The sequence below is a fragment of the Melozone crissalis genome, unplaced genomic scaffold (assembly GCF_028551555.1).
Source record: "Melozone crissalis strain CALT ecotype California unplaced genomic scaffold, PUWL_Pcris_2 ptg000041l_1, whole genome shotgun sequence".
In the NCBI taxonomy this organism is placed as follows: Eukaryota; Metazoa; Chordata; class Aves; order Passeriformes; family Passerellidae; genus Melozone; species Melozone crissalis.
In genome coordinates, this window is record NW_026535819.1 from 5,269,584 (window position 1) to 5,293,183 (window position 23,600).

Sequence of the window (23,600 nt, forward strand, 5' to 3'; positions counted from 1 at the left end):
GCAGATGGGAGGGATACCAGCCCTGGAAATGCAGATGGGGCAGAGGGGGGGTGTTTAGGGTGGCACTGGAGGAGGTGGGCAGGGTCAGGCAGGCTGTGCCCTGTCCCTGCCTGCCAGGCTTGAGGAGGAGAATGAAGCTGTTCCCAGCTGTGGAGCAGAGAAGGCAGGGGCTGGAGGATGGACAGAGGGGCTGGTTCACCCCCAGGCACAGGAGATGGTTTTCCCATCAGGTGAGTCCCCCCATGGTGGCATTGCCTGGGGTGCAGCTGACGGCCCTGGTGTCACAGCCATGGGTCCCACATGCAGCTGCAGTGACACCCCAGTGGGAATGGGAGAGGATGCTCCATTCTGGGGACTCAGGTGGGCACTCTGTAGCTGTGGCACTTTCAGCCTCGGTGTCACCAACCAGAGGATGTTTACCTGGAGGAGGCACCTCAGCAATTGCTGTATTTGTGCTCAGATCCATTGCTGCAGCCCCCAGACCAACCCCTCCTAGGGAAGCAGGGCTGTGTCTTCTCTGCCCAGCCCACCCCTCTGAGCTGGAGGTGTCCCCACGCTTGGCTGGTGGCTCTTTCCAGTGGGTGAGGAAAGGGTGCTGTGGTTTCCTGTGGGCTTCGTCCACAGGGACACCCCACACCTCCAGCACCCCAGCTGTGGAACGGGGAAGGTGGAGGCTGCATCTCCCCAGCTCAGCCCCATGGCTCGGGGCCAGGCTGCCCACCCCGCGTCCATCCCCTGCACGCCCCACCTTGGAACCTCATTAGGCTGCACAGCGGGGTGGGATGAGGGGGGAAACCATTTCCTTTCTGCAAAACCAAGAAAGGCTCCCCCCATGGAGCCGCCGGCCCCGGAGCCCCCAGCACATCTGCGGAGCTGCCGACGGGGAGGCTGTGCCTCCGGAAGGCGAAGCCTTCGTTGGCACGAAGCGCTGGGAGCCGCCTACTCAGCTGAAACCCAACAGCTTTTTCCAATTTTCTCATTCCCTGGGACTGTTCAATGACCTGGGGCTCCGCAGAATCGCTGGCAAATCCACCGAGGCAGGGCAGCGGTGCCTGCTTGGGGATTGGCGATGCATCCCCGGCTCACGGGAGAGCTCACAGGCTCCTGGAGGGTTTGTTGAGGTGCTGCAGCTCTGCTTGCCCCTCTAGGAAGGGACAAAGCCCGATGCCACCAGCATAGGCAGCTCATAAATGCAGGAAGCACAGTGCAGAGGGCTGGCCATGGCATGGGTGAGCCATCAGCTTCCCAAAGCCCCAAACTTTGGGAAGTCCCAAACCCCACACTGTGGCCGGGGTTGCACAAAGAAATGAACACATGGATCAGCTTTGGCACACAGAGTTGAGCGCCACAAGTCACAGCCTGGTGGAAAGGGGGGCCCGTGATCCTCCCACAGTGTCCCTGCGGGAGGAGAAGACCCAATAACTCTTTGGCTCTCTGGGCAAGATACCCAAATTGGTCAAATCCAATAGTCCAAGATCCTTCCATGTTTGGAAGCAAATTCTTGTTCCCTTGGCAAGTCTGTTTGTCCTCGAAGAGCGTGTGGGGGGTATGTGTGTATATATAGCCGTTATTATAAGGGTGTGCGGAAAAGCAAGTTTCTAACCAAGTTCGCTCCATATGTGGCTATAATTATGTGCCACTTCGGCCTGGGACTGACTCTACCTTCAGAAGGGAAGGGAAGAGGAGAGAAGATGCTGAGACATTGGATGAGTGGCACGTGTGTTGGGCAGGATTTGTCCTGGGCCTGGCACGGGAGCTCCACGCTGTGTCCTGGAGGAGGCCACGGGATGGGCTTTGCCCTGCTCAGTTCACGGTGGGCACCTGGTTCTGGTGGAGGCTGAACTCCTTGGCCTTGAGGCGCAGGCTGGCGATGCTGTTGGCCATGTTCACCCCCTGGGCGGGCGTCGCGGTCCCGCTGGAGCTGTAGGAGGGCACAGTGCTGCGGGAGGGAGCAGGGAGCAATGAGGAATGGCCCATGGAGAAGACCCCATGCCCTCTGTGGTCCTGCTGGCTTCCCAGGCCAGGCTGGCTGCTCCCTGTTGGAGATCTCTCACAACAACAGCCAAGGCTGCAGCGTTTTTATGGGCTTGGATGGATGTGGGAACCCCTCAAACTATGCACCAGGAGGCCCTGCTTTGTGCTTTTGGATGTGGTGGCTGAACACGAACAGCTGGGAACCAGAAGGGACCCATGCCACCTCCTGTGCCGAGATGTGGGAAGGGTCAGCACGAGGCCAAGCAAATCCCTTGCGAGGACTGGGGCGCCTGCTCCAGTCCCAAAATGCAAGGAGGCAGAGAAGTTTGCTCAGCTTTGAGCAATGGATGCTCAGACAGAGTTTAATGATTCCAAAGCCAAGTCAGACAAGCTCCTTTCGGCCTCATAAAGCTCCCCAGATCCTCAGCAGTGGCACAGGGCTGCATTCCTGGGGCAGTGGGGCTGTCTCTAGGCGGCCCTGCCCCGTGGCCACCTCCTCCCCAGCTCCTCCAGAGCCTCCACCTACCTGTATGGGGAGGTGCTGGTCCACGAGAGATACTCAGGGGTCAGTGCAGTGGGTCGTGGTGCCATGGGCTGCTCGATGGCTGCCTCCTGGCTGTAGGATTTGAGCAGGGATGCCGATCTGTTGGCCAGCATCGCCCTCTCGTTACGGCGGAACTTGGCCCTCCGGTTCTGAAACCACACCTGTGATGGGGAAAGGTGGAAAGGTGGAAAGGTGGTCAGAGGGACCCAGTGTGAACAGGGATGCCCCAACTGTCTGTCCTATGGGTCATGGTGATGTGCAGGATGAAACAAGGGAGGGGACAGTCCCTGCTCCTGCCTGGGGCGAGGCAGAGGTGCTGTTTTCTCCCACACAAACCTGTGCTCACCTGGACTCTGGCCTCGCTGAGGTTGACCCTTCTGGCCAGCTCCTCCCTCACGAAGGCGTCGGGGTAGTGCGTCCTCTCAAAGACCCTCTCCAGAGCCTGCAGTTGGCTGCTGTTGAAGGTCGTGCGGTTCCTCCTCTGCTTCTTCTTCCTCTTGGCTGCCCCACAGCTTGGGCTCAGGCTCTCACCTGTGGGGAAAGAGCAGAAGCCACATGAGAGCCAGACCTGTGTGAGACCCCCTGACCCAGCCAAGCCCAAGCCCTCCTGGGGTCTGCAGTGTCCTGCTCTGTGCCAGCCTTGCTCCCTCCAGGGTGGGGATATGTGCAACCCTGTGATGTCCATGAGAATCAAAACCTATTTTGGGACCTGCTGGAGCTTAGGGTTAACCCCAAAATTCACCAAGGCCTGTGGTAGTTTCACATCTGACTAAACCATGATTTTGAATACCAGTCTCAGTGTATTCTGAGGCTGCACTTGATCCAAACTGGAGCTCATCACTCGCTAAGACTTCAAGTCAAGATTTCATGAATGGTGATGAAAATCCAGCACCAAAACACCCCCAAGATGTGGCTCTCAGCTCCCACCTTCAGCACCCCCGAGGCCCCAGCTGTGGCACATCCCCAAGGTGACACAGGAGCCAAGCATCTGCTCTTGCAGCCCCGCTCCTCGGAGCTCGGAGCGAGCGGCACCGCGTCTCGCGGGGCTCAGCCTCCGCAGTGTTTATTTCTGGCTTTGCTGCCTCATGGAAACATGAAGCTGAGGGTGTAGTCTGGTTTCTCAGTATTGATCTTGGGCTGTCAGCCAGGCTGAGATTAATCTCCTCTTTGTCACTAATATCATAAGGTTTGGGCAATTTCGTGAAGCCTTTTTCCGAGACACCCAGTCAGTTCCTGCAAAGGCTTCGTGGGGAGCTTGACTCGCTTTCGTTCTCCCTGGTGGAGGTACTGGTTAATGGCTCTTTCTGTTCATAAAGCATCTGGATCCAATCTGTACCTACTGGTGGGAAAGCATTCTGGAATTATTTGAAATGTTAATAATTTTATGACATTCTGATTCATGGCAGGGGTATGCTGGGGCTTTCTGCTCTGTGTCGTTGCAGAGGCCAGGGTGGCAGAACTCACCACTCCCTGAGTATGCTCACAAATTAAATACTTGCTAATAATATTAATTGTGATACTTATTTAGTAAGACCAGCATTTTCAGATAATGCTTGAGCAACAAACAAAATCTACTAGAAGGGGTATTAACTCTGCTGTTTCAAGACGCCATCAAGCTGTTGAGCTGGAGGAAACTTCCAAGATCTTTAAGGCCAGAAAAACCTTCTTGCACCTTAACTCTGAATAATTCAAGCCATGAAACATCCAACAATAAGTTTCTCATCAAGTCCCTAGGACTCCTATGTGCCCAACTACACCATTCTCCCAAGGCCTCTCTGCAGCCACTGGCATTTCTCTGGGTCATTAATTGTGCTGTAGGTGCAACTTGGCCTTGGTTGACCATCAACAATCTGTGATCTTGTATTTTGGACATGGCCTTCTTGGTTGGGTGAAGACACGATGGACAGTGCCTGAAATATGTGTGGGTTTGAGACTCCTTCCCCAGCCAGGACACCACGGGCTGCCCTTCACCACCAATCGTGTCTCACAAATAAAATTCTCAGAATTCCCTCCAGCACTTCCTCCTGCAGCTTCAAATGTTCTGCCAGTCTCTGCTTTCCAGTTGCCCCTTTTAGTTAAACTCCTTTTTTGGTCCTGTTTTCCTCCAGCAAGCTAACGAGCCGCTGGATTAAAATACATGAAGTCCAGCCATGGTTGTCCCTCAGTTTTCTGGGAGCTTGGGACTGAAATGGGAACCATCAGGCTGGGAAAGAGCTACAGGATGTAACAGGGTGAGAGGTTTCCTTGTGGGTTTATGACCATGCCACAGGGCTTCTGGGGAAATGGTACATCAGGGTTTGGTTCAAAATAGTCACAAGGGCACCACTGCCCCTCACCAAACTGGCAGTGATTTCAACAGAACCCTGGGAAATGTATAAATAAAATTTATAAACCCCCTTTGGTTTCATCCTCAATTTAAACCTGGCTATAGGACTTTTACACAGTGTTGATTTCCCTTGCCCACTCTGACTTGGCTGGGGGAGGAAAGTTTTTTGAAATTAGCTCTCAATCCAGTTCTGTAGGATCTGGCCACATTTCTGGCTGGTCTTTATCTCCCCAAACCCACAGAAGGAAGAGCTAAAGAGCCACAGGAGACAAGTGGTGCTGAGTGCTTCCCATATGGGGCTGGCAGCCATGCTGGGGTTGAGGTTTAGGACTGGAGTTGGATCAGGATGTGTCCAAGCACCAGCAGTTCCTGGGTTTTTGGAGACCTGCAAACCCTGGGCTGGTTTTGGGGCATTTTGTTCAGCCCCTATTGCTGCTTTTAATGGAGGGACCTTCCACACCTTTTCCAGGGCATCTTTCCATGGCAGAGGCAGCTCCACACATGGACTTCCTGCCTGGATCCTCTGCTCTGCCCGGGGATGAGCCTTGGTAATGCATCAGCATCTTTTCCTCATTAGCTCAGGCACTGCAGGCCTGTGGGACCAGGCAGATCCACCCTAATTGCTGGTGGTGAGTGCCTGACAGGTTTACAGGGTACAGTTAGGCTGGATCTGCTCCACCAGAGATGCTTTAATAACCCCAAATCAGCTTCCCAAAAATGAGCATGGCTCAGTTCTCTGTGGCATCAGAGCAGGAATGGGAAGTGGGATGAGTTGGATCCTCTGAAGACACCCTGTCCTCTCACTGCCATCAGGAGGACTTGGATTCAACCAGACCTGCTGACACCTTGATGGAGGAATTGGAAACCAGTTCCCAGCCCGATGGGCTCCCAGGAATAAGAGTTTGTAATTGCACAGAGTTAAAACCAGCTTCCACCATCACTGTTCTGTGCCAAAATAATGCCTGGGGAGGCTATGAAGGAAGCCAAACCCTTGCCTTTGTCAGGCATAATTTGGGGTTCATTTGGGCTGAAGGGACCAGTCTGGTTGGCCAGCCCTGAGGTCAGAGGGGCTCCTGAGCCTCCCCCAGCCACCTTGCCTGTATTTATCTTCCACTGATTACAATTTCCGCTGAAAGGAAAAGAAATGCAGGCAAAGGGGGAAAACAGGGGGGATAACGTTACTGAGTAACGAAAGATGACATGAGGGGGAGGATGGGGAGAGGGAGGCACAGGGGGCTTTGCACAGAGCAGGATGGGTCCAATGTGCATCACAAAAAAAAAGCCTTAAATTGCCCCAGACTGTTAGGAAAGACAGGAGACTTTTTTACCCGTGGTGTGGATGAGTTTTGGGGTGCTGGATGTGTCCTGGGTCACCTCCAGCCTCCTCTCTGGGCTGTCCTGCCTCAGGCAGTGCTGCTCAAAAGCTGCAGAGAGCCTGGGGACAGCTCTGTGCCCTACAGACGCCATGGGGTGCTGGGAGTGACCCCAAAACCCTTTTCCCTGTGGGAGCACCAATGCTGGCAAGCCTGGACTGTGCCACAGGGAGAGCCTGGGAGCAAAGGCAGCACCAGCCCTGGGTCAGAGCTGTGCTGGTTCAGCTGGGCACCAACCAAGCCCCTTCTCCCACTCCTGCCTTTGCCCTCTGCGCTTCCATTCGTTTCCCACAGGAAGGACTTGGTGGGTCTCAGCCTTGGTGCTGGGCTTGCCCTCAAACTCCCACAGCACTATAAAGAGGTGATTTTCCCTGGATTTCCACCAAGGGTTTGAGTTTGACTAAGAGCTCCATTAGTGCACAGTAAATGGGCTCAGAGCAGCAGTGATCCAGATCAACCAGCACTCACAGTCCCAGCAGCTCTGCCCGACCCCAGAAACACAGGCAGGGATCCTCCTTGGGATGTCTTTCAGGGATGGGCTGTACTGCCAGCCATGCTCAGTCTCCCCTCTGGACACCCAGTTTGGGGAGTTTATTTCCAAAACACCCATCCAGAGCGAGGTGTTTGCCCAGCACCACCCCTGCTGCCCCAGCCTGTCCCTTCCCCAGGGGTGCTGCAAACCCCGCTCCCCATCAGCACCACCACATCTGGGACAAGTTTTCCCGACTCCAACTCCACCACTTGGCTTTGGGGTGCAAACACCCCCGTTTTTCAGGTCAGAAGGCAGCAAGTTCAACCCTCTCATGCAAAAAAGCCCAGGCTCCATCTCCTCCAACGTGTTTCATTTTCCACTGCACCGCAGCCCCCACGGCCCTGCAACGTTTTCTGTCATTAAATTATTTCACACGTTCCATTTATTTGAGCAGTTTGCCAAAGACCCTTTAAGCTTTAAATTTTTCACACCCCCCCCAGCCAAAATGATCAAATCTGCTGTACCATTTACTTCCCTACTACGCCTGGAATGGCGTTTTTTTTTCTCCTTTTTTTTTCTTCTTGGGTATAATTTAAGGGTTGAAATAGCCTGGAGGGAATTAGCTGTAAATTCTTCCTAAGACAAATAAATTCAGCCCTCTAAGTTTCTACGTTTTTCAAACTGTTGAGAGACATTTTGGGTTTGTTTTACTTGAAATAATGATCGTGGCATATCTGACCCTCAGGCTGCGGCCGGCTCTAGCCAAATAAATAGCTTTTATTAATTAAGGTTTATCCTTAACAAATAAAACCCCAATTTGATCTCGGCCGGCTGAATTAGCAAAAATAAACAACGGGTTCTCTGGGCACTTGATGTGGATTTAACAAATTAACGCTGGGCCTTCATCAGGGAAGCCGCAGGGTGGTGGAGGTCTTTTACAGCCAAGAAATCCTTTGCAAAAACAATGTCTTTCGTTTCTCCCATGGTCTCTCTCGGTAAACATGTGCACTCCCTTCATCCCCTCGCACTCGGGGGAGCGAGGAGAGCTCCGGCCACGACGTCTGCCAGAGCCTCATGTGCAATTGTTTAACTTCTCCTCTAAATCATGGGGAGGGAGCGCTTCCCCTCGGGCTACAGAGAGCTGGGGTTTGGGAATTGCCCCTCCGTGGGGTGCGCCCTCTCCAGCTCTGCTCTGTTCCACAGATTTCAGCTGAGACACCCGAAGCCAAGGTGGGATTTGGGGGTACATGGGCTCCCTCTTTCCAGCAGCCACTTCCAACACTGCCCTGCCTTGGGATGCAGTTGGGAACAGCCTGGGAGCCCAGAGGGGTTTTATCATGGCTTTGCAGGAAGGAGGGACAGCAGGAGGGGTGCTCCACAGGCCACAGGGAAGCTGGGCACTTGTCCCTGCTCATGGGCACAGGAAGGACAGGGCTTGTGGCAGAAGGGATGGTGGGAGATGCCCACACCACAACAGCTCTTTAACCTCCTCAAATCACCTTGGGAAGCCTGGGGGGCTGAGGGGCAGCCAGGAACCTGCCCCTACATATGTGCTGAGTGACCCAGGTACGGCCCCTTTCCTGCATCCAGCCATGAGCCCAGCCTGGTGCACAGCAGCAGCACAGCACCAGCCTGGGGGCAAAACCATATCAGTGAAACTCCCATTTTTTGCATGGTTTCACCCCATTTTCTGCATAGTTTCGCCCCATTTTCTGCATAGTTTCACCCCATGTTCTGCATAGTTTCACCCCAGTACCCAGGGGAGAAGCTTTTGGGGCCACCAACCCCTGCCCTCAGGATGCCAGCCCCAGCTTTACTTGGCACGATGCTGTGAGGTCCAAACCCATCCTGGGAACAGCCATGGATACGGGGAACAAGGGCTGTCAGCCCCTCCCCAGGCTCCCACCTCCTCATCCTCACCCTCCCTGTCCCCCTCCAGCCCAGCCCAGCCTCACAAAGGCCCCGGGAATGCTGAATTCTCTGGGGGGAGGTTGAAGCTGGGGGGGTCCAAATGTGCTGAGTCCGAAGGAAACTTTCCCCGGCTCAAGTGGCGAACATGAAAAATTTAAGAGAGGGGCAAGTCCCAGCTACTGGAGAAACATTACAGCGAAATGTTTCCGAGGATGTTTCACCTCATTAATTGTGAAAAAACTGAAACGCTGACACGTTTTTACAGGCTGCCAGTTTTGCTGGGGGAAAAGTGTCTCTGCTAAAAAGGAGCAGCAAAAGCCTGGACCAAGAAAGAGGCCAAGGCTGTCCCGGGGGGGCCTTAGCCTGTGCTCACTGACAGGCAGCAGCAGCCTGCTTTATGGTTATAGAGCTGCCTTTGCACCAGCCAGAAACCACCCAGCATCACAGCCTGCTACCCCCAGCCACACAGACATGCAATTTTTGGGAAGATCCTGCCCAGCAGTGCTGCAGCCCCAGGGATGCTCCATGCACAGCCTGCACCCCCAGAGCCCAGGAGGTTTTCCACTTGCATCCCTGAATGGTGTGTGGTGTCTGAGCACCCATCACAGCACGTCCAGAACAAACCAGGATGGTCCTGGCTGAGCCAGCAGAATCCCTGCATCCCAGTGGGGATGTGTCCAGCCGGGGGATGTGTCCAGCCCGTGCTGGTAACCCAGTGGTGGCACTGAATCCTTTTTTCAGCTCATTATTAGTGCAGCAAATGCACTGGGAACATGATGCTTAGATGGATGCTGGGAAAAGAAAGACTATGAAAAGGGAGATCCCCATGTCATGAGACACTGCTTCCCTCAGGGATGGCTCCAGCCCATAATGAGCCACCAAATTCACTGCTGGGAGCTGTGAGTGGGTTCAGAGCTGGCTCTGGTGCCAGGGCAGCCAAGCTGCAAAACCCAGGTGCACAAGGGGGGGGAAGATCAGGAAGCCACAGTGAGGAAGGAGAAGGAAGATAATGAAAAGAAGGAATAGGGAAGCAGATGCTGGAGACTCCAGGTGAGGAACCAACCAGCCAATTCTTGAGCTGTGATTTAGAGAGGATGCCCTGGAAGTTGAAAGCTGCTGAAATCCACAGGGCTGCAGGCAAAGCCTGAGTGCTCAGGAGTCCCTGAACATTCCCAGCATCCCCCATCATGCCAGAGGCTCCTGCACAGCCCAGCATGGGCTCACCCAGCTGAGGCCAGGCCCCAGGAATGGCGTTTTGGCACAGCCAGCTCCTGCGTCAGCGGAAGCATTTAATGAATTAATTGCAGCCACATTCCCTGAAGGAGGAGGCCGGGCTGGTGAGATGCTGTCAGGCCTCAGGAAGGGGCTGGGGAACATCTTTGGCCACAAAGCTCTGGTGGGAGTAAGAGGAGTAGGCTGAGCAGCATGAGAAATTCCTGGATTTAGGAATAGTCCAGGATCTGGGAGAGCCGGTGCCACCTGGGCTGGGAACTGCCTGTGACAGAGTTTGGGGAAGTGACAGGGACACATCACCGGCTCGGGGTGCAGCCCAGCAGCCCACAGAGCCTGGCACCCCCAGCAGCCCCTGACAGCCCCAGGAACAGCTCCAGAGACAAACCCAAATCTGCGACAGCGCCGTGCCCAGCGCGGCTCCGGCTGCGCTTCCCCACCCGCCCGGCTCCTGCACCCCGGGACCTGGAGCAGGGCCATTGTGGGGCCGTTTTGGGGCCGTTTTGGGGCCATTGAGGCCCGCAGGGCTCAGACTGCCCGGCTGTGCCCCGGCGGTGGCACCGGCCCAGGGCTGCCAGCCCCGAGTGCCAGCGCATCCCCAGGCTCTGCAAGGGAAATAAATGTTCCCTCCCAGGGCTGTGGGGACCCAGCCTGGCTCGGGGCTTTCGGGAGCTGCCAGGAGCATCCCGGGGTTCACAGGAGCCCGACACAATGGGCTGTCCCGGCTCCAGAGCCACCGCTGCCTCCATTGTGTCAGCGCTGCGAGGGGAGGGAGCTGCGGGGGAGCTGAGCTGGGGCAAAGCTGCTCCACAACGAGTGCCCAAATTCCCCTCGAGGATCGGCACAGTGAGGGGGAAAGGCTCCTGGAATGTCTGCATGGATTTTGAGTACAGTGGCTTTGAGAGGGCAGGATCTGGCAGGGTCTGGCATCGTCCCTGCTCAGGGGGAAGGGGAAGGTGCAGGGGAAGGTGCAGCTCAAAGGGGTTCACACCCCTCTGGGGTCCCTCTTTTCTTAATTTGGGCTGAGGTCACACAGAGCGTCCAAAAACTCATCCCCAGTGGTGCCAGCCTGGATGTCCCCTGGAAATGCCAGAGAGGGAGAGGGGACACAGGACAGGAATCGGGATGGGCGCTCCTGCCTTCCTGCAGGGATGCTCTGAGAGGCTCTGTCAGACCAAAGGGCTCCTCAGGAGATGTTTGTGGCTGCAGGGCTGGGGGGAGCAGGAGCCAAAGCCCTCCCAGCACAGCCAAGTGCCTCAGGAGGAGACAGCGTGGTGGGTTTGACCGATCCCAGCCAAGTTCCAAGCAGCACCGACCAACGGGGGAGCAGGAATTTCCATTTTGCTCTCCTGTGAATTTGCCAGCCCCCACGGTGGAGGCCCAGGCACCAACAAAAGGCTCTGGCTCTCCCCCAGGCAGCACCAGCCAGGAGCCTTCCCGGCAAGGAGACATTCATTGCTTTCATCTGCCAGCCAGGAGCCCTTCCTGGGGTGGCATGAGAGCAGTGCTGGGGCTCTCCTGCTCCTCACAGCCCTGGGATGCTCCTGGGATGCTGCCCTTTGGGGGTGCAGCCTCCCCACTTTGCCGTGGTGGCTCAGAAATGTGTGAATCTGTGGCTCAGGGAAACAGCCAGCCCAGAGCCTGTGGCCAAAATGCTGGGATTTGGGTCAGCCCTAGGCACACAGAGAGGGGTCTGGGCAGAGGGAGCAGCCTCGGTGGCTCCCCACAGGCTCTGGAGAGAGGGACAGAGGGACAGAGCCACACTGGCTGCCCACAGGCACTGGAGAGAGGGATGGTGGCACAGATTCTGGACCCTGCCGCCCTACATCAGAGCTGAGCACAACAGATGCTGCTTCCCTTCCCACCCTGCAGACCTTCCAGACACCATTTGGTGCATCCACCATGCAGCCACAGAGGTGCCAGCATCACTCACATGTTAACAAGTTACCTGGTTTCCCAGCAGGGCACAGACGTGTAATTAATTCACACTAATGAGACTTGTGCAAGCACTGGCTTAGGATAGCGTTGCCTTGCAAAGCACCACCAAAATCCTGGATTTAAGTGCAAAGTGAGTTTTCCTGGGGGCTGGGAAGGGGATGGGGAGTGCCTCAGGCCATCTCGGTGTTGAGAGCTCCCTGGGACTTTTGCTCAGTGTTTGAAAAATAAAACTAAATCGGCCGGGGCTGCATAGCAGGAACGTTGTGTGCAGGGCTGGCTCCCAGCCAGGGACCCCTGGCATGGTGATCCCAGCCTTCCTCTCCTCCCCAGCCCCCCCAAAAAGGTGGGGTTTTGAAATTTAATAGGCAAAAAGCCCAAGCACGGCAGCCCCAGTGGCATCTGGCACTGAAACCCAACACCAGCCCCACGAGGTTCAAGCAGAGACCCCCTTGCATCAGGGTCACTGCCAAGGGGGGAAGGAGGCAGGAAGGGACAGGGGGAACAACGAGATTTCCCATGCTGCCCCCTCCTGCTGCCCACTGCCACTGCCCTAAATCCCTTTTCTTTCTTGGGGCCAAAAGGGTGTTTGTCACACCCAGGCCAGCACTGAGCACCCATTGGATCAGTGAGCAGCAGCACCTGCTGAGAGCCACAAGTGTCTGGCTGGGTGTGGGGTGGGTGTGAGCCCCCCTGGGAGCTCTTCCCAGCCTTGGGAGCCCATCCCAGCCCTGGGAGCCCATCCCATCCCTGGGAGCCCATCCCAGCCCTGGGAGCCCATCCCAGCCCTGCTCCAGGGTCCCTGCACGCACAGACGTCCCTGCAGCCCCTGCCAGCAGCAGCACCGCTGTCCTCGGGTCTGGTTTGCATTTGAGGTCGGTGGCCTCTCGCCAAATTTATTGTAAAACATTCATTTTAATAAGTGGCTCGTATCTTTTTTTTTTTTTTTTTTTTTTTAACCCAGCCTGGTTAACTGTTTCCAGGTTACAGCAGAACCTTGCACGGTGGGGATGGCAGGGATGGGGACAGTGGGGACAGGATCACAGTCAGGACACATGGGGATGACAAGATGTAGACAGGAACATCAGGCTCCTGCTCCTACAAAGGTCAGCAGAGCTGAAATCTCACCCTCATCCCTCCAAGCCTTCATCCTCTCCATCTCCCCATGGAGACCCTCCTGTCACACTGGGCACCCTGGCACTCTCATACAGAACTAAAACTTACAGCCCAAGGGGTAAGTGGGTCATGTCAAACATGCTGAGGGCTTCCAGAAGTGAACAGTGCCTGGTAGTTTAGTTTCAACATTTGTTTTAAGTTTTATAAACCTCTAATACTAATAGAAATGCTTGAGTGTCTTTTAATTTAAATGAAAACAGTTTTTTTGTGAATTTAAAAATTCCCCTGAGGTATTTACAACCCCCAAATTACAGCCATGTGGCCAGTCCAGATGAGAAAGTGAAATTGGTGAGGAAGGAGCGTGGCAGCTGCCCCAGCCCAGCCCTGCAGTGGCCGTCCCCTTGTCACCTGTGTCCCCTGCATTCCCACCTCTGCTGGGGACATGGGATCCATGGGTTCAGCAGCCCCATGAGCTGCCAGCCACAGCTGTCCCCAGCAGGATGGCATCTGTCTGTCTTTCCTGCCGTCCTTCTGTCCTTCCATTTTTGGCTTTGGGGACAGGAGCTGCCCATGACCATCCTGTGCCCTGCTCAGCTGTGCTGCTGCAGGACCAGGCCCTTTGCACCCCAGTGCTGTGCCTGGGGTCCCCCGGGTGCTCCCCTGACCCATCACTGCCACTGCCACCCCCGGGGCACCCCGACAGCCCTGGCAGTGTCCTATGGGCATCCTGGGGTGCAACACAACCTCCCCAGGTGACAACACCCTGCAGGACCTGGGGTACAGCATGGTTCCCATGGCTCAGTGCCACATGCCACCCCCTGCGATGGCCTGAACAGCTTGGGGTGCTGTGGAACCCCAGCACACACACCTGGCATTGCCCTGAACAGTTTGGGGTGCTGTGTGACTTCAGCACAGACACCTGAACAGTTTGGGGTGCTAACATCACCACACACACCTGGCATTGCCCTGAACAGTTTGGGGTTCTGTGGAACCCCAGCACAGACACCTGAACAGTTTGGGGTGCTAACATCACCACACACACCTGGCATTGCCCTGTACAGTTTGGGGTGCAGCACAATCCCCACCCCAGCCATGCCCAGCATGACCTGGCACAATGCCCACCCCCTGCCCATCTCGGGGTGCAGAGCAGCCCCTCCAAACACCCACTGCAGTGCCCTGAGCAGCCCCAGGCTCGCACAGATCCCCCTGGATGCCCTGATCAGCCCGGGGGTGCCGTTCCCATCCCGGGGGTGCCGTGCCCATTCTGGGATGCTGTTCCCTGCCCGGGGGTGCCCTGCCCATCCCGAGGGTGCCGTTCCCATCCCGGGGTGCCATTCCCATCCTGGGGGTGCCGTTCCCATCCCGGGGGTGCCATTCCCAGCCCAGAGAAGCCATTCCCATCCCTGGATGCCGTTCCCATCCCGGGGGTGCCATTCCCACCCTGGGGGTTCCATTCCCATCCCTGGGTGCCATTCCCATCCCGGGGGTGCCGTTCCCACCCCGGGCTGTCCCAGCCCCCCGGGCACCCCGGTTCCGGTGCCAGCGCTGCCCCGGGCGGGCTGCGGAGCCCGCGGGAGCCCCGGGCGGTGCCCCCTCCCCACATGTGCCCCGCTGCCATGTGCTCCCCGCCGCTCCCCCGGCTCCCCTGCCATGTGCACTCCAGTTTCCTTGCGTGTGAAGCCTGCAGCCTCTCGGATTCAGTGGCTGGAAAGGATGGCGCCTCTCCACATCTGGTTCAATGCGCGAGCCTGGCGCCTGGCTTAGCCACAGTCTCCATTCAGAGACACACAGACTTTAATAGACTCATACAATTCTTCCTGATCTATCACTGCAGCCGCAGCTGAAAAGCTGCTTTATTATATGCGCTCAAAGGGGGATGAGGAGGGAAGGGGAGGGGGCCGGCGGCTGGCGCTGCCGCTCTCTGGAGGCTCCCAGGGACCTGAGCTGTCCCCCCCAGCCCTGCCCAGCCTCCCAGGGGCTGCTTTCCCCCCAAACCCGCAGCACCGCAGCCTCATTATCCCTCCTGCTCAACTAACACCCTCCGAGCTGCCGCTCGCACCCGCACCGCGCACGGCCGGGGCTGCAGGGAGGAGGTGACAAAGGGGACCCCAATGTCCCCAGGATATCCCCAGGATGGCCCCAGGATGGCTTCACAACCCCACAAGCTGCAGCAATCCCCCCAATTCCTGCAATATCAGCATCGCGTTTATCCCGCAGTTCCCCCGTGAGGAGCTGCCCCGGGATGTCCCCGCGGGTCCCGGTACCGGGGCCGGCTCTGCCGGGACACCGAGGGCACGGAGGGGCCGCCGAGGGATGCTGAGCACGGACGCGGCGTTTGTCAGCCGTGGGAAGGCTGGAAAACACCGCCCGCGGTCATGCGTCCCTCGGGCAAAGGCAAACATCGGGAATGCCTCGAGGGCGAGGGGAGGAATTTCTGTGTTGGTTCTCGGAAATTTAGAAAAACAAGCAGTTTGGTAGTTTTGGGGCAGTCCTGGTCAACAGGCGTCGGGAAAACGCCTTGAAACCTTAAATCAGGCCTTTCTCCCCCAAAACTTTGCTGTTCTCATCCTCCCTGACCATTCCGAGCATCACCAAGGCTGGGCAGGGAGTGCTGCCTCTGCCCACCACACTCCCACTCTGCTCCAAATTGCTTTTTCCATCCAGGAAAAGCCTGATCTGCATTAAGCCTGGTCTAAATCCTTGCTCAGCCCAGCCATAACCCACTGCCCAGCATCTTAAAGGATGCTCTGTCCCAGCTCCCTGGCTCAGGGACTCCATCCTGGAATGACAACTCCGTCCTGCAGGGAGGGAATGAGGTGCCAGCGTGGGGACACCAACCCCAAAGCACCCAGACCCCATCCTGCTTCAAACTCATCCCCTCAGGTCAAGGATTTGGCAGCTCTGGGGAGAGAATTCCCCCAGGCTGGAGAAACCAGCCCTGGGTGAGGGGGATCAGCCCCACTGCCTGGGAGGGAGGAGGGCTCCTGACACACAGCCTCAAAGCCCCAAATCATTTCATCAGCCTCCCAGCTACACACACACGCCCAGGCTCTCTTAAAATGCTGATTCGTTGAAATTCACCCATCTTGGCTGCACAGAGTCGAAATTTCATATTTTTCCTGTGAATCAGCCCCATTCCCTGAAATAACAGCCCAGAAGAGAGGGGAAATAGTGTTGCACTGAGCTGTTCCTGCTAAAGTGAGACACAACAGCCCAGGGGGGGGGACAAGCAAGGTGTCCCTGCACCCCAGCACCCTCCTGGGCTGGGCATGGCTGTGCCAGGGGTGTCTGAGCTGCTGCTGGGGATTAAAGCACATCAGGGGGTGCTGCCAGGGCTGCCAGGGCAGTGGGGCAAAGCTCTGTGTCCCCACAGCATGCAGGACCCCTCCAGTGTCCCCACAACATGCAGGACCCCTCCAGTGTCCCCACAACATGCAGGACTTCTCCAGTGTCCCCAAAATATGTAGGACCCCTCCAATGTCCCCACAGCATGCAGGACCCCTCCAGTGTCCCCTCTGGACACTGCCAGGCCGTGACTGTCCCCGCTGGAAAGGGTTTCAGCAGGAGCATCCCCCACAGCAATGCCTGCCAAATCCCAGCTCGCTGGGGGTGCTGAGCACAGAACAATCCCAGCAATGAGGAGTCGGGGAGGAAAGTGATTTTCCTGGCCCAGCCAAGGCTGCTCCAGCTCTTGGGCTCCCCCAGCCAGAGGGTTCCCATCTCCCCAGGTCCTGAGTTTGGGGTTTTTGCCCTATACCCTCTGGCACAGGACATGTGGGGAGCCCCCAGAGCCCTGCAGGGCTGCAGGAACGTGCTGGGATGTGTTTGCTGTGCCCTGGGGAGGGCTCAGCGTGGCCAGGGCAATTCCTGGGGCCCCTCTGCAGCCCAGAGCCCCCCGAGCTGGGGCAAGCCTGGAGCACAGGTGGGGGTGCTCAGCTCATTTTGGGGGCAAATTTTCCCCAAATCAGAGCCCTGGTGTCAGTAAGAGCCTGAGAGCAGCCAGGGCACGGGGAAGAGCAGGATGGTGACCCAGTGTCACCATGGGAGGAGCAGTAGGGGCGTGGATGTCACTGGGGTGGTGGGTGTGTGTCACCCTGCAGGGCTGGGAAGCACAGAGGGTGGAACCAGGGTGAACCCCAGGCCAGGAGCTCTGTGAGACCTGGGGTCTCTCCCAGCTGTGCCCCCAGCCCTGCCTGTGCCTGGCAGTGATTTGTGCTGCTCTGAATGGTTCTGCAGGGTGCTGACCCCATTCAGGCCCTTATCCTGTGCCTGTGCCATGGGAAAGCAGCACTCCCACCCCATGGCAGCTCATGGGTAGATGAGACCTGAGGAATCACTTTCCTCTTGTCCAGGGCACGGGACCATGTGCAGGACAAGAACCACAATCATGGAGGGGAAGCCTGGCTGCAGAACAGTGCAGGGCTGTCCCCTGCATAGCCTGGGGTGTACAGCATGGATCCTTCCCCACAGCCCCTTTTCCCTGACTGGGATATGCTGGGCTCCCTGTGAGTGGCTGGAAACCTCTGGGAGAGCTGGGACCTCTCAGGCCCTCCATCCATCATCCATCCATCCATCCATCCATCCATCCATCCATCATCCATCCATCCATCCATCCATCCATCCATCCATCCATCCATCATCCCAACCCCATCCCCTGTGCCATGGCCAGCATGGTGGTGACACCCTGAGCAGCAGGGACCTCTCTTGGAGAGCTGAGCCAATCCATCAGACAATTCCCAAAGGCTCCTCCCCTCCACAGGGGCTGTGTTGGGGTCCCTACACACTCCTGTCCCTGGTGTGGCATCCAGAAACCAGGGAAAGCCTCCCAGCACAGCAGCCTGGAGGGGGCCCTGGAGCAGTTTGGGGGCTGTGGAAAGCAGGTGGGTGCTGGAGAGAGAGATCTTGTGTGTCTGGGGTTAGGGGGGCTCAGCTGTGTCCCTGTGCCCATGGCCCATCTCACTGAGCACAGGGGATCAGCCAGGGGTCAATGACACTGGGTTTAGCTGTGCCTGAGCCACCTCTGTGCACAGACGTCCCCAAAGGCACATCCCAAAGGCACAGATCCCCAAAGGCACATCCCAAAGGCACATTCCCAAAGGCACAGATCCCCAAAGGCACAGATCCTTAAAGGCACAATCCCAAAGGCACAGATCCCCAAAGGCACAGATCCCCAAAGGCACATCTCCAAAAGCACATCCCAAAGGCACAGATCCCCAAAGGTACATCCCAAAGGCACAATCCCAAAAGCACATTCCCAAAGGCACAGATCCCCAAAGGCACAGATCCCCAAAGGTACATCCCAAAGGCACATTCCCAAAGGCACAGATCCCCAAAGGCACATTCCCAAAGGCACAATCCCAAAGGCACAATCCCAAAGGCACAGATCCTTAAAGGCACAATCCCAAAGGCACATTCCCAAAGGCACAGATCCCCAAAGGCACAATCCCAAAGGCACATTCCCAAAGGCACAGATCCCCAAAGGCACAGATCCTTAAAGGCACAATCCCAAAGGCACAGATCCCCAAAGGCACATTCCCAAAGGCACAGATCCCCAAAGGCACAGATCCTTAAAGGCACAATCCCAAAGGCACAATCCCAAAGGCACAGATCCCCAAAGGCACATTCCCAAAGGCACAATCCCAAAGGCACAGATCCCCAAAGGCACATTCCCAAAGGCACAATCCCAAAGGCACATCTCCAAAAGCACATCCCCAAAGGCACAGATCCCCAAGGCACATCCTGGCCCTGGGGTTACAGAGCTGCCTCCTGCCAGCACAGCCACAGAGGCCAAGGTGTCCCCAGGCTGTGCCCACGGCTGATGGGGGATATTTGGGAAGGCAGAGCAGCACAACCAAACCTCATCCTGTGAGCCAGGGCCAGCACAGTCCCTGCTGGATTGGGACACCACAGGGACATCAGGCTCTGCCTCAAGGAAGGTGCCCAAGCCCTGGGAGGAGTTTGGGGCTCCCTGGGCAATCATTCACCACCTTCACTCCAGCACCAAGTCCCCTTTCCCCTCTGATGCCAGGTCCCTGTCCCTCCCTGCCTCTCCTCTCCCTTTTCAGCTGCTCTGGTTTACATAATTAAAGCAAATTTCTTGTAACAACATCGTAATGCCCTCTGCCCCTTTGGGTGCTGCTTCTCCTCTCCTCTCCTGCATCCCTGCTCAGCTCAGCATCCTCACAGCCACAGAACAGGCCAGAGGGTCCCAGGGGATGAGGAAGGGGCTCCAGGCATTGTTCTGAAAATGGGATGTCCAGGGGCCACCACACCTCCCCATCCCACTGCCAGGTCCCAGGGGCTGTAGCCAAATAAATGGTCAATGCATGCCAAAAAATCCCCTTGGAGGGGCCACAGCTCAGCTGTGACAGAAGTGACTCTTTCTGAGCGTTCAGCCCCAAAGCGGTGCCGGAGCCAGTGCACGACTCCTTCTCCCATCCCCAGGCGGCACCAAAAGTGAGTTCATTGTTTGAAAAGCCATCAGTCAAGGCTTGCTGGCTAAAATTACCCTCCTGCTTTATCATCTTGAGAACATTAAGGGCTGTTGTTAACAGATGTTTCGCGTTACACATTATTTGTTAGTCTAATGAAAGGAGGTGAACAAGCTTTCAAGACCTCAGAAGTTGTGCCGAAGGTTTTCCATGGGAGGCTGTTGCACCACTCCAGGGGAGAATGAAGATGAAGATGAGGGTGTGAATGAGCTCTCACCACCCTGTTAACTTTTCCTTGCTCTTGCCCGGCTTGTGGGATTTCTGATTTTTGGGTGTCACGGGAGCAATGTGTTGCACAGATATTTGCATTCACCGTCCCAGGAGGATGCTCTGGGTACACTCAGTGGCCAAGGCAGGGGCTGAGCAGCCCAGAGGGAGCTGGGCATGGCTCTGGTCCTCAGAATCCTCCAAAGTGCCAGGGGAAGGGATGCCAGCCCTGCAAGGGGCTCCTGGAGGGGAGCTGTGCCAAGGGCCCCGGACACGGAGCTGCCTCCAGGGCTGAATCCCCTTCTGCAGAGCATAAATCCCTGCCCTGAGCTTCTCTGGGAATGGAACCCTCTCACTGCAGCTTCCCTGGGGAAGGGGAGGGGGTTTGGGGGGTCTCAGCCTGCTGGGCACAGCCTGGGGCTGCCTGAAGCATCCCTGTGCCAGCTCTGCCAGCGCAGCCCCCAGTGAGCCCTGCCTGGTGCAGGGTCCCAGAGCCTCACAGCAGCTCCAGGGGTCCCAGAGCCTCACAGCAGCTCCAGGGGCCCCACAGCTTCACAGCACCTTCAGGGGTCCCACAGCTTCATAGAACTTCAGGGGTCCCAGAGCCTCACAGCACCTTCAGGGGTCCCACAGCTTCACCTTCAGGGGTCCCACAGCTTCAGCTCCAGGGGTCCCACAGCCTCACAGCAGCTCCAGGGGTCCCACAGAGGGTTCAGGGCTGCTCTTCCTCCACCCCAGCAGCACAAAGCCCCCGAGGGCTCCTGGCTGGAGCTCAGAGCCACATCCTGCAGAGATGCAGGGGCACCGTGGCCACTTGTGTTCATAACAAACCCACTGCCAGCAGCTGTGGGGCTCCAAACCTGCCTCTGGCAGGAAAACCCCACGATGGTGAAGAGGAAGAGGAGAGCAAATGCCAAGGAACTGTTTTATTTCAGGATGCCAATAGAAGATAAGGTCACCAGCAGAAGTTCCTTTGCTGTCATTGCATATTGGAGCAAAAGGCTGATGCTCTCAAAGGCAGGTCATCTGCCTGGTATTTCAGGTCTCTCCATCTCAGTTTAGGCAATTGCATCCCAGTTAAGGCAGTGGCAGCAGGTAAGGGTCTCAAAGTTCCAGCTTTGCGTGCACACAGGCTCTTGTCTCTGTTTCCTTGCCATCTTCTTGCCCACTGCTCCCAACTCCTGGGTGTTTTTCGACATCAGAAACGCTTCAGCTGCTGCTCAGCTGTCAGAGCATCCCAGGTGCTGATGGTGCCTCCATCCATGCCAGCTTGCCAGAACAGGTGCTAACGGGAAATATCCCACATGGGCCAGCACTGCTGGGACCTGCAGAGCAACCCCAGGGCCCTGCCTGGGAGGAATGGGCTTTAGGGTGAAGAACAGGCTTGTGGTGACCGTGCAGCCTCTCACTCTGCTTTTTGCATCACGCTGGGTCCACGCTGGGTTCTCTGGGTGCATTAGAAGCCCAGCAGGGCAGTTGTGTCTCTGATGCTTTGCAAACAGCCCTGTGAGACTGCTGAGGGCTGGGTTTCCCTAAGCTGTGCTGATCCCACATGGAATACTGTCCCCCTAGAGCCCCACAGGCAGGAGAAACCCTCCCCACAGCCCCACAGCACTGCTGAAAGTACACACAAAACCCAAGGGAAAGGGAGGGAGGGTGGAAAATAACACTGAAAACACCAGACACCATCCCAAAAAGCAGCGCCCAGCCCTCAGCAAGGCAGAGGCAGGCTGGGGGCTCAGCGGGGCTGCTCCATGGAGGGGGAGGTTGTGCAGGGAATGAGGGCTGGAGAAAGATGCTGCAGACCCGCAGGCAGTGTCGGAGCCACGGGAGGGACAGAGAGAGCACCGGGGGCATTGAAGGGACCGAGCCCCTTCAGCAGCACAGACCCCCGATGGGCTGAGCCCTCGGCAGGGCTGTCAGCACCCAGGGCTGTAAGAAACAAGCCTGGGGTAGCACAGCCCAGCCGGGACAGTCCTGGGGAGTGTCACCCCTCGGGGAGGGCACCGGCCCGGGCTCTGGGCATGGGGGCTCTGCCTCCGCAATGTCACCGCTGTGTCCCGAGGGGACACCCGGCCCCGGGGGGCTCTGGGGGCCGTCGGCTGCCCCGGCACTGAGGCTTTGCCACAGGAATGGGGCGAACCCTGCTCACCCCGTCCCAGGAGCGGAGCGGGGATGCGCAGGAGCGGCGCCGAGGGAGAGATGCGAGCGGGATTGTCCCGTTAGAAACGCGCCTCCGGCCGGGACCGAGCGCCATGAAACGGCGGCTCTGTCCCCTCATGTCTCCCGGCTCGGTCCCGCTCTCCTGTCCCAGCCCCGGCTCTGTCCCCGCTGACGCCGGGGTCGCGCAGCTGCCGGGACGGGACCGGTCCCTGCTGTGTCCCGGTCCCCGCAGTGGCCCGGAAACCGAGACCGGGAGCCCCGGGGGACGTGGGGACCCCGCAGGCCGCGCAGCCCCGGCTCGGAGCGACTTCCCGGGAGCGTCCCGGACCCGACACCTCCGGCGCCGGCCAGGAGGCGGCCGGTGCGGCGTCCCTGTGCTCTCTGTCCCGGGTGCGGGGTCCCTGTGCCCCTGTCCCGGGTTCGGGGTCCCTCGCTCACGGTGCGGGGTCCCTGTGCCCCCTTTGCCCGGGTGCGGGGTCCCTGGCTCACGGTGCGGGGTCCCTCTCCCGCAGCCGTCGGGGGGTCCCCACCTCGCCGCTCGCCTCCCACCCCTCTGGGGGTGACACCGACCCCCTTTGTCCGGGGTGCAGGGGGACACGGCGGGGACCCCCCATCCCCAGGCTGCCCACCCCGGCCCGGCGGGACTCACCGTCCTGGGGCGCTGCCTCGCTGCCGCTGCTGCCTCCCGACGGCTCCGGGATGGCCTTGGCGCCACCGGCGGGCGGGGGACCGGCCGCGGGGGTCCCGTTCATACCGGCCGCCACCTCCTCCAGGTCCAGGAGGTGGCTCACGCTGAAGTTTTTCCGGCTCTGAGCGTTTTCGGGCGGCTCCGGGCCGCGCACGGCGCCGGGGGCGAACGGCTTGTCCATGGCAAAGGCTGGCGCCGAGTCCATGGCTCCCACCCCCAGCCCGCAGCCCAGCCCGAGGTGCCGGGCCGCTCCCCGGCCCCCTTCCCCTTCCCCACCCACCCCCCCACCAAAAAAATAAAAAGAAAAAAAAAAAAAAAGAGAAAAAAATTAAAATAATTATAATTTTTTTTTAAATAAGGGAAAAAAAAAAAAATCACTGCTGCCCTGAGTCCGGCTCCCTCCCCAGCCCCTGTTCCGCCTTGTGCTGACGTCTGGGGAAAAAACCACGCTCCCAGCCCAAACTTTCTTCCCCTGCTCTTTGCTCTGGAGCTGTTCAAACAAACGCCCCTGCTCTGATGCTCTGAGCCGAGCGGGGCGGCCCCTCAACCCCCCCGGCCCTGCGAGCTGCCCCCCTGCCAGGGAGCGAGCCCCGCCGGCACCGAGCGCGGAAAGGGGGCAGAGAGGGGGGCAGAGAGGGGGCAGAAAGGGGAGCAGAGAGGGGGGCAGAAAGGGGGCAGAGCTGCTTCCCCCCCTCCCTCTCTCTCCCCCCCTTATCCCATCCGCATCACCCCCCCAGCCCTGTTTAAGTGCTTCTATCAACAAGTGTAAGTGGCTGCGCTCCGTGGGGAGGGATGGGGCGGGCTGGCAGAGGGGCTGCAGGGAGAGGTGACCCGCAGGTTAGCGGGGGACACGGCCCCCCTCCACCTCCAGGCGCCCCCCTCCTCCGGTCGCCATCAACCCCGCAGCAAGGTCACCTCCCCTGGGAAAAGCCTGGCTCTCTCGCCTTAATGAGATAATTACGTCCTGCACCACAGTTAAAAACTCATAGGCTGCTTCCCTTGGGGTTAGAAAGAAACCTCCCTAATGAAAACCAGCCACCGGGAAAAAAAGGAGTTTTTCCTCTTTAAAATTATATATATTTATATATGTGTGTGTATACATGCACTCAGATATGCAGGGCGGAGGCAGCGGGAGGGAGGGAGGAGAGGGGCAGACCCCCGGGCTGGTTG

The 23,600-nt window shown here is 57.8% G+C and overlaps 1 protein-coding gene across 1 annotated transcript; it reads right to left on the bottom strand.

Moving 5' to 3' along the window:
- Positions 1 to 1,803: 1,803 nt before the first annotated feature.
- On the bottom strand, positions 1,804 to 22,635 carry PRRX2 (paired related homeobox 2). Its single transcript, XM_054284385.1, has 4 exons — positions 22,392 to 22,635; positions 2,865 to 3,049; positions 2,501 to 2,679; positions 1,804 to 1,939 (listed from the first exon to the last, which is right to left on the bottom strand). Exons 1-4 carry the CDS (start codon positions 22,633 to 22,635, stop codon positions 1,804 to 1,806), a joined length of 744 nt encoding a protein of 247 aa, XP_054140360.1.
- Between the last annotated feature and the right edge of the window lie 965 nt (positions 22,636 to 23,600).

What these genes read in the sequence shown, in the direction of transcription:
- PRRX2 (XM_054284385.1), bottom strand. Translation starts at nt 22,635, where the DNA reads ATGGACTCGGCGCCAGCCTTTGCCATGGACAAGCCGTTCGCCCCCGGC. An exon ending in CGAGGCAGCGCCCCAGGACG is followed by an intron (nt 3,050 to 22,391) that starts GTGAGTCCCGCC and finishes CTTTCCCCACAG; the next exon opens with GTGAGAGCCTGAGCCCAAGC. An exon ending in ACCAGCACCTCCCCATACAG is followed by an intron (nt 1,940 to 2,500) that starts GTAGGTGGAGGC and finishes TCCCTCCCGCAG; the next exon opens with CACTGTGCCCTCCTACAGCT.